At 49.0% G+C, this 17,602-nt stretch overlaps 2 protein-coding genes across 2 annotated transcripts in view; one reads left to right on the forward strand and one right to left on the reverse strand.

The window, feature by feature from the left end:
- Window positions 1–10,351, reverse strand: part of SMARCC1 (SWI/SNF related BAF chromatin remodeling complex subunit C1) — a gene marked incomplete at its 5' end in the record, with an annotated part of 82,762 nt that extends 72,411 nt beyond the window's left edge. The window contains 2 exons of the mRNA XM_083872785.1: window positions 2,476–2,595; window positions 10,001–10,351. Of these exons, the coding sequence (XP_083728911.1) occupies window positions 2,476–2,595; window positions 10,001–10,351 (471 nt within the window). The remainder of the gene's footprint in view (window positions 1–2,475; window positions 2,596–10,000) is intronic.
- A 2,570-nt stretch (window positions 10,352–12,921) lies between these two features.
- DHX30 (DExH-box helicase 30) overlaps window positions 12,922–17,602 on the forward strand; it is a gene marked incomplete at its 5' end in the record, with an annotated part of 39,705 nt that continues 35,024 nt past the window's right edge. Inside the window, one exon of the mRNA XM_083858970.1 lies at window positions 12,922–12,964. The remainder of the gene's footprint in view (window positions 12,965–17,602) is intronic.

The following is a 17,602-nucleotide window of genomic DNA, read 5'->3' on the forward strand; positions in this document are numbered from 1 at the left end:
AACATCCCTGAAAATGCACTGAAGAGTTTGTCTCCTGCTGGAAATAAGAGATCCAAGTGCTGTAAAATCAACCTGAGCAAATCTGACCAGATTAGAGCTTTGAAGCAGTGAGAACAAACACAGGAACAACATCTTTATGATGCCACTGCAACGTTTATTGCCCGTTTTTAAGATAAGACAAATTGATTTAAGGCTGGGGAAACACTCCAGTGCTTTGTGCACTTGTGGAATGTTGGGCAGGTTTATGGTTTGTGCTGCAACATCCAAATAAAGCTCTGCCAAGTTCCCTCTGTCCCTAAAGCTCCCTGTTATCACTGAGGGATCAGGAGAGGTGCTGGGACCTTGGGGTGCTTTTGGGTGCCCTCCACCAGGAGAGTCACAGAATCCCAAAATTATTTGGGTTGGAGGGACAGTGGGAGGTGTCCAGCCAGCCTGGCCTGGGACACTGCCAGGGATCCACAGCTGTGCCAGGGCCTCCAGACCCTCCCAGGGAATAATTCCTTCTAAAATTCAGTTGGGAATTGTTCTGAGATTCACCTCAGGAGTCTGAAAATCCTCCCAGAGAAGGATTGTGCATGTCCCAGCCTCATGGAGAGGTTATTACAAGGGCAGAACTCCTGGGGAAACTGCAGAGAACAAGAAAAGGCACTGTCCTACCACATGGAGCACAAGCACAGGGGTTCTGCCCACAGCTCTCAGGCCAAATTTCAGTTTCAATTGGCTTCAACATCTTAATTGGCCATAAATGATTCCAGCTTTGTGAATCCACCCCAAGGAGCCCCAGAGGCCAAACCCCAGTGCCAGCACATGGCCTGTGGCAGAGATGGGCACACACCTCCCTGCTGATACCAACCACTCTTACAGCTTTAGGACAATTGTCCTGGCCCACAGAGCTCCCCTAAATCATCCAGCTGGGCCTTGGCATCAACTGGCATCCCTGTCTTCCTCCCAAATCCTTCTGTCCTTCCCTGTGCTGATTCCCTGTTCTCCCAAATACCTCTGTCCTTCCCTGTGCTGATTCCCTGCTCTGCTCCCAAATCCCTCTGTCCTTCCCTGCGCTCATTCCCTGCCCTCCTCCCAAATCTCTCTGACGTTCCCTGTGCTCATTCCCTCCCAGATCCCTCCATCCTTCCCTGTGCTGATTATTCCTTGCTCTGCTCCCAGATCCCTCTGTCCTTCCTTGTGCTCTTTCCCTCCCAAATCCCTCCATCCTTCCCTGTGCTGATTCCCTCCCAAATCCCTCTGTCCTTCCTGTGTTCGTTCCCTGTTCTCCTCCCTGATCCCTCTGTCCTTCCTGTGCTGATTCCCTCACAAGTTTCTCTGTCCTTCCCTGTGCTGATTCCCTGTCCTCCTCCCTGATCCCTCTGTCCTTCCTGCACTGATTCCCTCTCAAATCCCTCTGTCCTTCCCTGTGCTCCTTCCCTGCCCAACTCCCAGATCCTTCTGTCCTTCCTGTGCTGATTATTCCCTGCCTTCCTCCCAGATCCCTCTGTCCTTCCCTGTGCTCATTCCTTGTTCTCCTAGATTCCTCTGTCCTTCCCTGTGCTCATTCCCTGTCCTCCTCCCTGATCCCTTTGTCCTTCCCTGTGCTGATTATTCCCTGCTCTGCTCCCAAATCTCTCTGTCCTTCCCTTTGCTCATTCCCTGTTCTTCTCCCAAATTCCTCTGTCCTTCCCTGTGCTCATTCCCTCCCAGATCCCTGTGTCCTTCCCTGTGCTGATTATTCCCTGCCTTCCTCCCAGATCCCTCTGTCCCTCCCTGTGCTCATTCCCTGCCAAACCCCTCTGTCCTTCCCTGTGCTCATTCCCTGCCAAACCCCTCTGTCCTTCCCTGTGCTCATTCCCTGCCAAACCCCTCTGTCCTTCCTGTGTTCGTTCCCTGTTCTCCTCCCTGATCCCTCTGTCCTTCCTGTGTTGATTCCCTCACAAATCTCTCTGTCCTTCCCTGTGCTCATTCCCTGCCCCGCTCCGAAATCCCTCCATCCTTCCCTGTGCTCATTTCCTACTCTGCTCCCAAATCCCTCTGTCCTTCCCTCCCAAATCCCTCCATCCTTCCCTGTGCTGATTCCCTGCTCCCAGATCCCTCTGCCCCTCCCTGTGCTCATTCCCTGCCCTGCTCCCAGTTTGAAAGCAGCAGCCCTGACAATGTTGATGTTGTGATATTATTTCTGGCCATTTGTACCCCAAGGGACTGCAGGACTCTCCCAAGAAACTTTGTGCTGCTGCAGAACGTGGCAAAGGGTCATTTCTCAGCCTTGGTAACTTAAAAAGTTTGGAGTTTAATCAACCAAAACACCTAATGGAGGATTGTTTGCCTTGGGAAGTTTATTTTATTCGCTCAGTTTCGGATGCACCAGTGCAGATTTGACTTAAAACTGATGGAACACACTGAGTTTCAGCAGAAATTAAAACCTTCCCAAGACTCCAGAAATCATTTCAAACACCACAGACACAGAGTGGGAACCCAAATACTCACAGGAAGCTTTGTGAAGGCAGGATTGGTGACATGTTTTCCAAAGGCATCTTCCTGGAATTGCAGCAGCTGCACCACCAGCCCAGCCAAGGTTTTATTGGTGGGAGCATCTGCTTGAACGTACTGCAAGAAAAAAAAAAGCACATTTTTATTGAGGAAAGACTCACTGCTGACACCTCAGCTCCCAGCTGCAGGATTTTGGGATCCCTGCATGGCTGGAGGGGGTTTTGCACAGGAGAAGGAACCAGCACAAACATTTCTCAAGCTTTAGGCTGAAAATCCAGCACTCACCTGTGGCTCGTGCCCATCTCCTCAGGGCTGGGATTAAACACTCAAGTTCCTGATAAAGGAACAGGCTCATGCTGCCCACACACACACAGAGCTTCCTGCAATAACCCCACAGCTGTAATCAACTCCTAATTAATCCTCAGAGCACCATAAATAGGATGTCCTGCATGGAGGGGAAAAGCTGAGCCACACAAAGGCTTCGCTTTGAGATGTTTTGGGACAATCTGAGCAGCTCTCGAGGTTTTACTTGCGATAAAAATATATTTATATTGTGAATGTAAAATCCCACTTTGAGATGTTTTGGGACAATCTGAGCAGCTCTCGAGGTTTTACTTGCAATAAAAATATATTTATATTGTGAATGTAAAATCCCAGCATGGAATTAAACCCCTCCCAGGGTGCTGAGCTTTTGTCACCTGTAACTCTCAGGATTCTCTCACTGGATGTCACCTCCTCTCTGTGCCAGATGATTTCCAAGAAAACAAACATCACTTTTCCAGGTAGAACATGGAGCAATCTGAGCTTCCCCAGTCTCTCAGCTGGGTAACCCTCAACCTTTGCTCTTCCCTCAAATCAGATTCTTCTAAAATCCCTTTAAAAAAAGCTCTTGAGACCCAGAACTCTCAGAGTTTTAAAGCTGATGCCAAAACACCAGTCAAACCTAACTGAGCTTTGCAAAGCATCAGCTCCAAAGACACCACAAAGACACTGAGTGAATGGAAAAAAAAATTATCATTTCAGTGTCTGACCACCTCAAATGTGAACTCCCTCAGCACTTCCTCAGGAGCAGAATTAAATCTTCCCAACTGAAAGGACACAAATTCCCCTGAGGCTCCTGAGTGTCCTGTCCTGTGCCCAAACCCTGAACCAGAAACACGAGCCTGGAAAGAACAGGAGGCTAAAATTTCAAAGCTGCAATTTCAATTTATCCTCTTCCCTCCCCCAGGAATTCGTGGTTTAATTATATCAAAATCACAGAATATCCTGAACTTGGAAGGGATCCACAAAGATCAGAGAGTCCAACTCTTGGCTTTGCACAGGACTTTGGACAAGGGGGAGTGAGAGGGAAGGGCTGGATGGGATTTTGGGAAGGAATTTCTGGCTGGGAGGGTGGGCAGGCCCTGCACAGGGTGCCCAGAGCAGCTGTGGCTGCCCCTGGATCCCTGGAAATGTCCCAGGACAGGATTTTGGACAGTGAAAAGTGTCCCTGGCTCATCCTTAAGGTCCCTCCCAACCTAAACCAGTCTGGGGTTCTATGAACCTCCTTTTAAAAAAATCAAATCCAGAAGAGGTGACATCCTTGTGCTGCCTTACTCTTCTTTTCTCTTCCAGATATTTCTTCAGAGAAAAAGGAAAAATATATGAGAACACACTTTGCAAAGCCTATTCTTAGACATTTGAACTCTTCCAGGCAATCATTTCTTTCCTTGCAGCTCCATTTGTGCCTCTTGCAGGAGGCACTGACAGCTGGAAGCCATAAAGGAAGACAACACCTTCTCACCCTCCTTTGCACTGCCACTATCCTGCAGATCCTTTTAATGAGAAGCCCATTGCCATTCCCCAGGTTCCCTGAACAATAAGGGGGAAAAAAAAAACCTTTAAAAAGCAGCTCAAAACTCCCCTCCATCATTTCTGCATCCTAATGAGCAGCACAAGTGGATCTCTAAGCATTAAAACAGAACAGACAATTTCCCAATCAAGGGAATTTGAGGGTTAGAGGCATCAGATCTCCAGGTTTTCCCCACAAAATGATCCTGCAGCAAATAAAGGTTTTTAAACAATGAATGCCAAAGGACAGGATGATGCCCTGGTCCATAAGAGGATTTTACTCTCGTGCTGAAATGCCAAAGCCCCACTGACGCAGCAGAGTTTTCCAACATTTCCACAATAATCAGAAAAACACAAAACCACCTCCATCTCTCTCCAAGCAGAAAATGTGTGTTCAGAGAGCAGAGTGTGAGCAGCAGCAGCAGAGGGAACCACTGTGCAGGCAGAGCTGCAGTGCAGCTGCCCTGAAAGCCTTTGTCACTGACTGGGGACAGATCCACACCCAGCCCTGATGTGGCACTGACCTCAAACACCACATCAGCTCTGTGGTGTGGTCCTGGTGCACACACACCTTCCCCAAAACAAAAGGGCATTTCACTCACATCACCACAGGACAGCAAAGGGAAAACCCACAGTAAAACCCTTTGAAAAGGGAACAAGGCTTGGAACTCAAATCAAAGGTGAGAGCACAAAAGAGCTGCAGAGAGAGAGAGAGAGAACCATCCCTGGATCAAATCCCTCACTGGGGGGGTTCTGCCAAGGATAGAAGAGTCACAAAGGCTCCCAGGGCAGCCCTGGGTGTGGGGACAGCCCCTGGGTTTGGGGGGACACAGCCCCTGGGTGTGGGGGGACACAGCCCCTGGGTGTGGGGGGACAGCCCCTGGGTGTGGGGGGACAGCCCCTGGGTGTGGGGGGACACAGCCCCTGGGTGTGGGGACACAGCCCCTGGGTGTGGGGACACAGCCCCTGGGTGTGGGGGGACACAGCCCCTGGGTGTGGGGGGACACAGCCCCTGGGTGTGGGGACACAGCCCCTGGGTTTGGGGACACAGCCCCTGGGTGTGGGGACACAGCCCCTGGGTGTGGGGGGACACAGCCCCTGGGTGTGGGGACACAGCCCCTGGGTTTGGGGGACACAGCCCCTGGGTTTGGGGACACAGCCCCTGGGTGTGGGGACACAGCCCCTGGGTGTGGGGGGACACAGCCCCTGGGTTTGGGGGGACACAGCCCCTGGGTGTGGGGGACACAGCCCCTGGGTGTGGGGACACAGCCCCTGGGTTTGGGGGACACAGCCCCTGGGTTTGGGGACACAGCCCCTGGGTGTGGGGACACAGCCCCTGGGTGTGGGGGGACACAGCCCCTGGGTTTGGGGGGACACAGCCCCTGGGTGTGGGGGGACACAGCCCCTGGGTGTGGGGGGACACAGCCCCTGGGTGTGGGGGGACACAGCCCCTGGGTTTGGGGGACACAGCCCCTGGGTGTGGGGGACACAGCCCCTGGGTTTGGGGGGACACCCCTGGGTTTGGGGGGACACAGCCCCTGGGTTTGGGGGGGGACACAGCCCCTGGGTGTGGGGACAGCCCCTGGGTGTGGGGGGACACAGCCCCTGGGTGTGGGGGGACACAGCCCCTGGGGGTGGAATGGGGGGGACAAGGAGTCTTTAAATGGATTCTGGATCATCTTGTGCCTGTTTTCATCCTGCTCCAGGTGTGGGGCTCCTTGCAGAGGGGCACATGCTGATTTTAACTGGCTTTTGTCCAGTTTATACCCTTAAAAATAGAACTTTGGCCATGTCACTGGTGGAGCTGTCGGTGTGTCCAGCCCTGGGAGCTCCAGGGACTCCCTGGAGAGAATCCAAGAGCTCACTCAGGGATCCAGAGCTCCCCAGGGGCAGGAGAACTGGAGAATTGCACTCACAGAGCTGCTCTTTTTGTCTCTACATTAAACAAGACTGTAACATCGAGGAGGCTCTGGAAGGAAATTAGAGCTGAGCTAAAGAGACTTTACAGGGCAAGTGAGTTTTGCAATGTTGCTGTGAAAATCCGTTTTAAAAATGAAAAATAATTTTGGTTTAAGGAAAAAAAAAAAAAAAAGCTGATGGAGCCTTGACACTCCAGAGGGAAGGGTTGGTCCCTTTTGGATGTGCTGTAAATGGACTCTGTTTCATCTGGTGCCTGTTTTCATCCTGCTGCAGGTGTGGGGCTCCTTGCAGAGGGGCACATGGTGATTTTAACTGGCTTTTGTCCAGTTTATACCCTTAAAAACCACAACATTCTCCTCCCTGCCTCCCAAAAATCAACTTCTCCATCCCTTTGTCTCAGAGCTGTCAGAGCCACCAGAGCTCCCACGGGTCAGTAAATTGTCCCAAACAGGAATAACACACCAGGATGGTCCTCAGGGAGCAAAGCACAGCTCTAAGGCCAAGCTCAGGAGCTGCAAAAAACCCTCCCAAAGTACCTCAGAAAAATGTTTTATAAACAACAAATAACTGCCTTGGGACTCCCCATTTTAATGTGAGTGAGAAGGGAACTACCTAAACAATGCACAATGTAAGAGAGAAATGAGCATTAATATAATAAAAAAAGAATTTCCCAGTTAAGTTCTAAATGTGAATTTCTAAGTAACTGTGGTGACATCAAGGTGTCCATTATAATTTACCCAAATGACTCTGAGCAAGGGATGGAGGGACAGGACACAGGGAATGGCTCCCATTGGTTAAATGGGATTTTGGGAAGGAATTCCTGGCTGGGCTGGAATTCTCAGAGCAGCTCTGGCTGCCCCTGGATCCCTGGAAATGTCCAAGGCCAGGTTGGACATTGGGAACAGTGAAAGGTGTCCCTGCCATGGCAGGAATGAGTTTTAAGGTCCCTCCCAACCCAAACCATCCCAGGATCCTGGACTTTGTTTTATTAAACTCTGTCAGACCCCCCAGGACTCTCAAGAACCCATTCCCAGCTCCACAAAGCTCCACCATCCCACTCCATCCCCATTCCTGGGAAGGAGCTGGGCACCTCCTGGTGCACAGAAACAACACAAAGTGACTCCCAGACATCACAAACAGGGAGTAGGAAGAGCCTGGAATAAATAATTTCAGTATAACGTTAATAATTTCATTTTCTGTCGTTGTGTTTGGTGAGTTCTGTCTTTATGTCAGTGAGTTTTTCAAGGCCCATGTTGCTACTGGAACCTCTTTTGTTCCTAATTGCACTCTGGAGACACAGAGAACTCCACAACAGCTGCTGCTTTCTGGAGACACAAAGAACAAACTCCCCAACAGCTGTTTTATTCTGGAGACACAGAAAACTCCTCGATGTTACAGTTTTGTTTAATGTAGAGACAAAAAGAGCAGCTCTGTGAATGTCTTTCTCCAGTTCTCCTGCCCCTGGGGAGCTCTGGATCCCTGAGTGAGCTCTTGGATTCGCTCCAGGGAGTCCCTGGAGCTCCCAGGGCTGGACACACCGACAGCTCCAGCACTGCCATGGCCAAAGTTCTATTTTTAAGGGTATAAACTGGCCAAAAGCCAGTTAAAATCAGCATGTGCCCCTCTGCAAGGAGCCCCACACCTACAGCAGGATGAAAACAGGCACAAGATGATCCAGAGTCCATTTACAGCAACATCCAAAAGGGAAGCAACCCTTCCCTCTGGAGTGTCAAGGCTCCATCAGCTTTTTTTTTTTTTTTTCCCAAACCAAAATTATTTTTCATTTTTTAAAAGGGGGAAAAAAGGGAAAGGGGGGAAAAAGGGGGAAAGGGGGGAAAAAGGGGGGAAAGGGGGGAAAAAGGGGGGAAAGGGGGAAAAAAGGGGGGAAAGGGGGAAAAAAGGGGGGAAAGGGGGGAAAAAAGGGGGGAAAGGGGGAAAAAAGGGGGGAAAGGGGGAAAAAGGGGGGAAAGGGGGAAAGGGGGAAAAAAGGGGGAAAGGGGGAAAAAAAAGGGAAAAGGAAAAAACAGAAAAGGGGAAAAAAGGAAAGGGAAAAGGGGAAAAAGGAAAAGGGAAAAGCCCCAGCAGCTCCTGGGGATGGCACAACCACAACCCGAATATTCTGTTACATTTCCCTGTCAGCACAAAGAGCCCGATTTGAGCTGGAAGGAGCTGGAAGGACAGGAAAAACACCCCCGAGCCCGGGCTGGTTACACAGAACCCCAAACCCGCTCAGATTCCCCTCCTCGGATCCTCCGGCACACAAAATCCAACCAACAACACCCTGTGCTCATCAAAATCCAACCAACAACACCCTGTGCTCATCAAAATCCAACCAACAACACCCTGTGCTCATCCAAAACACAACCAACAACACCCTGGGCTCATCCTGCCTGTCCGGGACCGCCGGGATGGCCCCAAAAATAGGGAAAATACAGAAATTGAGGCTTCCCTGGGGCAGTTTCCACCGGGAATCGCTTCCATCCCACTGGAGCCCTCTGGGAACGCGCTGGGAAAGTTAAACTGGGAGATTTTTCACGGCTCAGGTGTCAAAATGAAGTTAAAAAAACAGAACAACGGAGAAAAATAAAAATAAAAATAAAAATAAAAATAAAAATAAAAATAAAATACTTAATGGGAAAAGTTACACCGGGGCGATTTCTCACGGCTCGGGTCTCAAAATGAAGTTAAAAAAAAAGCACAAGGGAGAAAAATAATAATAATAATAATAATAATAAAAATAAATACATATATATATACACTTAATGGGAAAAGTTATACCGGGGCGATTTCTCACGGCTCAGACGCTGGAATGAAGTTACAAAAACAGCACAATGGAGAAAAATAAAAATAAAATAAATAAATAAATAGATAAATAAAATACTTAATGGGAAAAGTTACACCGGGGCGATTTCTCACGGCTCAGGTATCAAAATGAAGTTAAAAAAAACAGCACAAGGGAGAAAAATAAATAAAAATAAATTTAAAAATAAATAAATAAAATACTTAATGGGAAAAGTTACACCGAGGCGATTTCTCACGGCTCGGGTGTTGGAATGAAGTTATAGAAACAGCACGACGGAGAAAAATAAATAAATATAAACAAAATACTTAAAGAAAGCGAAGCGAGCGAGGAGGAAGAGGAGCCCCAGGGGCACCGCGGGGTTTAACGAGGCCGGACGGCTCCGGGGGGGATTTTCAGGGATTTTTCCTCCCTTTTTTCAGGGATTTTTCCTCCCTTTTTCCAGGGATTTTTCCTCCCTTTTTCCAGGGATTTTTCCTTCGTTTTTTCAGGGATTTTCCTTCCTTTTTTCAGGGATTTTTCCTCCCTTTTCTCAGGGATTTTTCCTCCCTTTTCTCAGGGATTTTTCCTCCCTTTTTTCAGGGATTTTTCCTCCCTTTTCTCAGGGATTTTTCCTCCCTTTTTTCGGGGATTTTTCCTCCCTTTTTTCAGGGATTTTTCCTTCCTTTTTTTCAGGGATTTTTCCTCCCTTTTTTTCAGGGATTTTTCCTCCCTTTTTTTCAGGGATTTTTCCTCCCTTTTTTCAGGGATTTTTCCTCCCTTTTTTCCAGCCGGGGCGCGGCTGAAGAGCCAAAGCGGCCGGGCCGGGACCTGCCCGCACAGGAAAGTCACTGCCCGGGGCGAGCGGGGCCCGGAACGGCCCCGGAACGGCCCCGGGAGCTCCGGGCAGCGGAATTTCCCCGGGGCTCCCCCCGAGCTCCCGGTTCACAAAGAGCCCTCACGGCCCGTCCCCCGCCCGCCACCGGGCCGCACCTTCTTGTAGTGTTTCCCCAGCCACACGCGGACCGAATCGAGCTGGGACACGGTGTCGGGGCTCTCCCAGAACTTGCCGGCGGGGCCGCCGTCCTTGCGGCGCGATGCGGCCAGCGCGGGGCCGGGCCCGCCCGCCGGAGCCGCCGCGGGGCCGCTCCCGGGGCCTCCGCCCGCCGCCAGCGCCGCCGCCGCCATTGTCCCCCCGCGCGCCCCGCGCTGCGCATGCGCCGCGCCCCGGCCACGGCAATGGACACGCCCACAGCGGGAGCGCGCTCGAAACGGGAACGCGCTCGAAACGGGAACGCGCTCGGGGATGAGAGTGGGAACGCGCTCGGGAACGCGCTCGGGCATCGGAACGGGAATACTGTCGGGAACGTGCTCAGGGCTGCAATAGGAACGTGCTCAGGAGGGCGGAACGGGAATGCGCTCAAGATGGGAATGCAATTGGAACGGGAACGCGCTCGGGAATGTGCTCGGGGATGAGAGTGGGAATGTGCTCGAGGGTCAGAACAGGAATGCGATCAGGGATCAGGAACGGGAACGCGCCCGGGGCTGCAACGGGAATGCGCTCGAGATGGGAACACGCTCGGGAACATGCTCAGGGAGTTGGAAGGGGAACGCGCTCGAGGCCACAACGGGAATGCACTGGGGAACATGCTCGGGGGTCGGAATAGGAATGCAATCAGGAGTTGGAAGGGGAACGTACTCGGAGCCACAACGGGAACGCGCTCGGGAACGTGCTTGGGGGTTGGAACAGGAATGCGATTGGGGGTCAGAACGGGAATGCGCTCGGAACGGGAACGCGATTGAGAATGTGCTCAGGGATCGGAACGGGAATACGATCGGAAATGTGCTCGGGGATGAGGGCGGGAACGGGCTCGGGAACGTGCTCCAAGAAGAGAGTGGGAACATGCTCGGGGGTCAGAACAAGAGCGCGATCGAGACGGGAACGTGCTTGAAGCGGGAACATGCTCAGGGATGAGAGTGGGAACATGCTCAGCAGTCAGAACAGGAATGTGATCAGGGGTCGGAATGGGAGCGTGCCCGGGGCTGAAACAGGAACATGCTTGGAGGGGCCAGAACGGGAACGCGCTTGGGGGGCCCAGAATGGGAATGTGCCCGGGGGCCGGAGCGGGAACGCAAACGGAACAGGAACGTGCTCAGGGCCGCAATGGGAACGCGCTCAGAATGGGAACGCGCTCAGGAACGTGCTCGGGGATTATAATGGGAATTGCGATCAGGAACGTGCTTGGGGATGAGAGTGGGAAATGAGATCGGGAACGCACTCGGGGGTCGGAATGGGAATGTGATTGTAAACGTCCTTGGGGATCGGAAAGGGAATACGATGGGAAATATGCTTGGGAGTAAGAGTGGGAACGCAATTGGGAGCGCACCCGGGGACGGAAAGGGAACGCGCTCAGGGGTCGGAATGGGAATGTGATCGGGAATGTGCTTGGGAATGTGAACAGGAACACGAACGGGAACGTGAAAGTGTTTGGGATGTGATCGGGAAAGCCAACGGGAACGCGCACGGGAACGCGCGCGGCGCGCCTATGTAGCCCCGCCCCTCGATAGGCCCCGCCCCCTCCCCGGGGTGCCCCCGCCCCTCTTGGCCATGGCCCCGCCCCTCGATAGGCCCCGCCCACTCGTTGGCCCTGCTCACCCATTGGCCCTGCCCCTCGATAGGCCCCACCCACTCCTTGGCCACATCCCCGGCCAGTGGCCCCACTCAGGCCCCGCCCATCCACTGGCCCCGCCCCCCCCCGGTAGCCCCGCCCCTCGATAGGATCCGCCCACAATGTCCCACATTGGCCCCGCTCACTCCCTTGGCCCCGCCCCCGGCCAGTGGCCCCGCCCCCGCCGGGCTGATCCTGCCCCCGAAGCTCAGGCCTGGTGTAGAGACTCTGAGATCCAATTAGGAGTAAATTAGGTGCTGATATAATTAGCTACAGGTATCTGTACCAAGTCTTTACTGCTGGGTACCTTTATCTTTTTATAATCACATTTACATGCATGGAATGGGTCATTATAAGGCAATTCCTTTATAGAAACTACTTATTTTCGAGTCTCTACTAATGCTTTATTTCCATGATGCTTTATTTGAATCGAATATAGCAGAGGAATTAAAAAAACAAACCACCAGGCAATAAAATATATATAATTTAAAAATACGTTTTAGTTCAAACATTGTCAAACAGAGCGTCAAAAAGTCCTTCATAAAAATTATATAAAATCCCCAATATAAAACTGTCCCTTGCATTACTGGAGTTTGTAAGTGTTCCCTCATCCCTGAACACTCCAAAGCAGAAATAAGGAAAGGAAAGGAAACCTCTGGACATACAGGGAATAATAAACCCACCAAACATCCAGAAATCTCAACTTCAGAACTGCCGTTCTGAAAAGACACCAAAGTGAGTAAAGCCAAGAATTCCAGACGGGTTTGGAATTGTGAAGGGCCTTAGAATCCCCTCCAGAGCCTCCCCTGCCATGGGCAGGGACACCTCCCACTGTCCCGGGGTGCTCCAAGCCTGTTCTGGGGCACTGCCAGGGATCCAGGGGCAGCCACAGCTGCTCTGGGCAGCCCCACGGTCGGGACCGGGACCGGAACCGGAACTGGGACGGGGACCGGGATCCGGTACCGGGATCAAGGATGAAGCTACAGCGCCCCCACCGGCCGCGCCCGCCCATTGGCTCAGCCGTTGCCATGGGAACGGCCGTCACCGCCCATTGGCTCAGCTGTTGCCATGGGAACGGCCCTGGCTGCCCATTGGCTCAGCCGTGGCCATGGGGACAGTCCCCGCCCCGCGCCCCACGAGCCGCTTCGCTCTCTGGCGCCGTCTCACTCACTTCCGGGGCGGGGAGCCGGAAGTGAAGGCGCTCGCCGCGCCGGAAGCGCGCGCGGGGGCTGCTGGGAGCTGTAGTCCCGAGGGGCGGCCCGGCGGCGGCGGCAGTCGCGGTGCGGAGGTCGGTGCGGGGCGGGCGGGGGTCGGGCCGAGACCCCTGGGGGAGAACCGGGGAGGGGACAACGGGGCCGGGACGGCGGCGGGAGGACGGGGAGGAGCGGGGGATGGCGCGGAGCAGAGCGGGACCGGGCGGGGAGGGCCGTGAGGGGCCGCGGCCTGTGCGGGCGGGGCGGGGATGCTCGGCGGGACCGGGGATGCTCCGCGGCTCCAGCGGGGCCGGGGATGCTCCGGGGATGTTCAGAGGACTCCGGTACACCTCTCCCAGCTGTTCCTGAGGAGGACCCGGCGGATAAACCCCGGGAAGCGGCGCCAGGAGCGCGGCTCTCCCCGGAGTTCCCATCACTGCCCGGGGAAAGCTCCGCTCCCGCTCGGAGCCGCTTCTCCCGCAGCTTTTCCCCTCTCCCTCCCCTCCTGCGGCTCCCCCCGTGTCCCCACCGGCCCCGTTTATCCCGGTGGCCGCGGGAATCGCCGCTCCGTGTCCCCGGGGGGTTCCCGGGGGTGTCCGGGGCCCTTCTGTGCCCTTTTCCCCCTCATCGTCCCCGTTCCCCGCCCGCACTGACCTCAGGAAGGCTTTCCTGCTGCTCCTTTGGCCCCGAATAACCCAAAATATAAAATAAAATCAGCGCTGTCAGTGGCCTCTGGCTCTGCCCCGAGCCCGGGGAAGGGAAAACTTGGGGCTGGATGGGGGAAAATGAGAATTTCTCCTTTGTTCTCTTCACAAAGCACTCGGGGCTCTGCCCCTTCCAGCACCAGCAGCCCAGAATCAGAATTGCTGGGAGTTTTTTCCTGCATTTCTCTCAGGGATGTGGTTTTTTCTTCATGGGGTTGTTTTCTAGGGGATCAAGGAACCCCAAAAAAGGCCAAATTCCTTCCCATCCTTTGGAATTTTATCTGACACTTTCCTGGGATCAAGGAACCCCAAAAAAGATCCAATTCCTTCCCATCCTTTGGGATTTTATCTGACAGTTTTCCCTGGGGTCAAGGAACCCCAAAAAAGACCCAAATCCTTCCCATCCTTTGGGATTTTTCCTGTGATCAAGGAACCCCAACAATCCCAATTTCATTCACATCCTTTGGGGTTTTATCTGACACTTTCCTGGGATCAAGGAACCCCAAAAAGGCCCAAATCCTTCCCATCCTTTGGGATTTTATCCTGGGATCAAGGAACCCCCAAAAAGTCCGAATTCTTTCCCATCCTTTGGGATTTTATTTGACACTTTCCTGGGATCAAGGAACCCCAAAAAAGATCCAATTCCTTCCCAACCTTTGGGATTTTATTTGACAGTTTTCTGGAATAAAGAAACCCCAACAATCCCAATTCTTCCCCATCCTTTGGGATTTTATCTGACACTTTCCTGTGATCCAATTCCTTCTCATCCTTTGGGATTTTATCCTGGAATCAAGGAACTCCAACAATCCCAATTCCTTCCCATCTTTTGGGGATTTTATCTGACACTTTCCTGGGATCAAGAAACCCCCAACAATCCCAATTCTTTCCCATCCTTTGGGATTTTATCTGACACTTTCCTGGGATCAAAGAACCCCAAACAATCCCAATTCCTCCCCATCCTTTGGGATTTTATCCTGGAATCAAGGAACCCCCACAATCCCAATTCTTTTCCATCCTTTGGGATTTTATTTGACAGTTTTCTGGAATAAAGAAACCCCAACAATCCCAAATCCTTCCTATCCTTTGGGATTTTTTCCTGGGATCAAGGAACCCCCCAAAAGACCCAAATCCTTCCCAACCTTTGGGATTTTATCTGACACTTTCCTGGGATCAAGGAACCCAAATAATCCCAATTCTTTCCATCCTCTGGGATTTTATCTGACAGTTTTCCCTGGGGGCTGGAGCAGCTGCCACAGTTGGAAACTTCTTTTTATTTTTTTATTTTATTTATCCCAAACCCTGAGATTTGCTAAAAGTGATTCCCAGGTGTGGATTTTGGTGTCCAGATTCAGCAAATCCTTTATTTTCCTCCCTGTCCTGTCCTGTTCCCTCCCAGTTTGGCTTTTACTGGTTCCCAGTAAAGGATCTTATCCCTGGGAGGTTTTCAAAATTTTTTTTTTAATTTCTTTAATTTCTTTTCGTTAATTTGTTCATCTTGGAATCTCATCCCTTGGAGGTTTTCAATTTTTTTTAATTTCTTTAATTTCTTTTCTTTAATTTTCTTTAATTTCTTTAATTTCTTTTCTTTAATTTCTTTGTTCTTGAGCAGAAAAAAAAAAAATTTCATCAAGTTTATATTGGATTTGAGCCAGGAATTTTGGCTCATCCAGAGGGATTTCAGTTGTTCATCCTCGAATCTTATCCCTGGGAAGTTTTCAATTTTTTTAATTTTCTTTAATTTCTTTTCTTTAATTTCGTTGTTCTTGAGCAGAAAAGACATTTTTCCATCAAATTTATATTGGATTTATCCACTGAATAATTTCCACTCAGCCAATCCATCACAACTCCTTTTGGATTAAGGCACTTTAACCCAGGCTGGGATTGATTATTCCAGATCTGGAATCTCCCTCCAGGACCACAAAAAGTTCCCTGAATTTGTTCCCTGCAGGGATTTATTCACTCCAGGGATATTTCCCTACAGGATTCACCACAACACACCTGGAGTTTCATTTTTGCCAAGTCAATTTACTCTGGTTTTTTATTGATTTCTGGTTGGGGTTTTTTTGTTGTTTTTTGTTTGTTTGTTTGTTGTTTTTGTTTTTGTTTTTGGTGGGTTTTTTTATTTTTTTAAATTTTTTTGTTTGTTTTTTTTTTAAGTTTGTTTTGTTTTGTTTTTTTTAAATTGATACTTTATTGATACATTGATACTCTGATTTTTAATTGATTTTGTTATTGATTTGCCAGGGCAGGTTGGTGTCTGTGGGGAGGAAACATGGACAAGGTTTTATTTTTGTTGGATTTTTTAATTTTTTTTTTTTTAATTGATACTGTATTGATACGTTGATACTCTATTTTTTAATTGATTTTTTAATTGATATGCCAGGACAGGTTGGTGGGATTTTTTGTGATTTTTTTGGGGTTTTGTTTTTGTTTTTGTTTTGTTTGGTTTGGTTTGGTTTTGTTTTTTTTTGTTTTTTTTTTTTTTTTTTTTTTGTTTTTTTTTTTTTTTTTTGTTTTGTTTTGTTTTGTTTTGTTTTGTTTTTTTTTTGGTTTTTGTTTCTGCTGAAGTAATTTTCCTTATTAAAACCAAAATGGAATAATTGCAATGATAATTTCAAGCTCTTAATTCCATCCCCAGAAAATCACTGATAGGGACAATTAATATCCATAAAATCCCTTGGAAAGGATCCACCAGGACCATGAAAATCCAGCTCCAAACTAAATTTGTGTGTAAATTATCACCTTCAACCCTCTGATCCCAGTTTATAAAAAATTCTTTTTACTTTCCAAGAAGTTCTACAGTGGATTTAATCCTTGGTGTGACAGATAAAACTCCCCAAACAAAGTCGGTTTTGTCTTGTTTGAGTGAAAGTTGTTTTGGTGAGAAATAGAAAAGTTTTTACAGAGTTTCAGTTAAAAAGTTTTTACAGAGTTTCAGTTCAAAAGTTTTTACAGAGTTTCAGTTAAACAGAAAGTTTTACGAAGTTTCAGTAAAGAAAATTATCAAAAGTCCAGTTTTCTTTCTTCTCCTGTTTTCCTGGTTTTGTTTTGTTTTGTGGTTCCTTTTTGTTTGGTTGGTTGATTGGTTTTTTGTTTGGGTTTTTTTTGGTTTTTTGGGGGTTTTTTTGTGGTTTTTTGGGTTTTTTTTTTGTTTGTTTGGTTGGTTTGGTTTGGTTTTTTTGTTTTGTTTTGGGGTTTTTTTGTTGTTTTTTTTATTTGTTTTTTTATATATATTTGTTTTGTTTTGTTTTTTGTTTTTTGAGGTTTTTTGGGGGTTTTGGGTTTGTTTTGGGTTTTTTTTTGCTTTTTTTTGGTTTTGTTTTTTTTTTGTTTGTTTGTTTGTTGTTTGGTTTGGGTTGGGTTTTTTTGTTTTGTTTTGGGGGGTTATTTTGTTGTTTTTTTAAATTGGTTTTTTTTGTTGTTTTTTAAATTTTTTTTTGTTTTGTTTTGGAGGTTTTTTTGCTTGGGTTTTTTTTTTATTTTGTTTTGTTTTTGGTTTTTTGGTGGTTTTGGTTTTTTGGGTTTTTTTGGGGTTTGTTTGTTTGGTTGGTTTTTTGGGGGAGTTTTGTTTTTTTGTTGTTTTGTTTTGTTTTCTTTAGAGTAAATAATATCAACAATCTACTTCATCCTGCCCTAAAAGGCTTTTTAAACCCCTCATTTTCACCACAAAGGAGACAAACCAGAACCACCTTTTAACCTTATAAAGAAAACAACAAAGTTTTAACCTTTATAAAGAAAATACCAATTCTCACCTGCAGTTTCTTTATCCCAAACAAACCAGAACCACCTTTAACCCTTATAAAGAAAATAACAATGTTTAAACCTTATAAAGGAAATAAAAAAACAATTCTCACCTGCATTTTCCCTGTCCCAGACAAACCAGAACCACCTTTAACCCTTATAAAGAAAATAACCAGGTTTAAACCTTATAAAGGAAATAAAAAACCAATTCTAACCTGCAGTTTCCCTTCCCAAACAAACCAAAATCACCTTTAAATTTAAAGGAAATACCAATTCTCACCTGCAGTT

The sequence above is a fragment of the Zosterops lateralis genome, assembly GCF_965231275.1.
Source record: "Zosterops lateralis genome assembly, chromosome: 1".
Lineage (NCBI taxonomy): Eukaryota > Metazoa > Chordata > Aves > Passeriformes > Zosteropidae > Zosterops > Zosterops lateralis.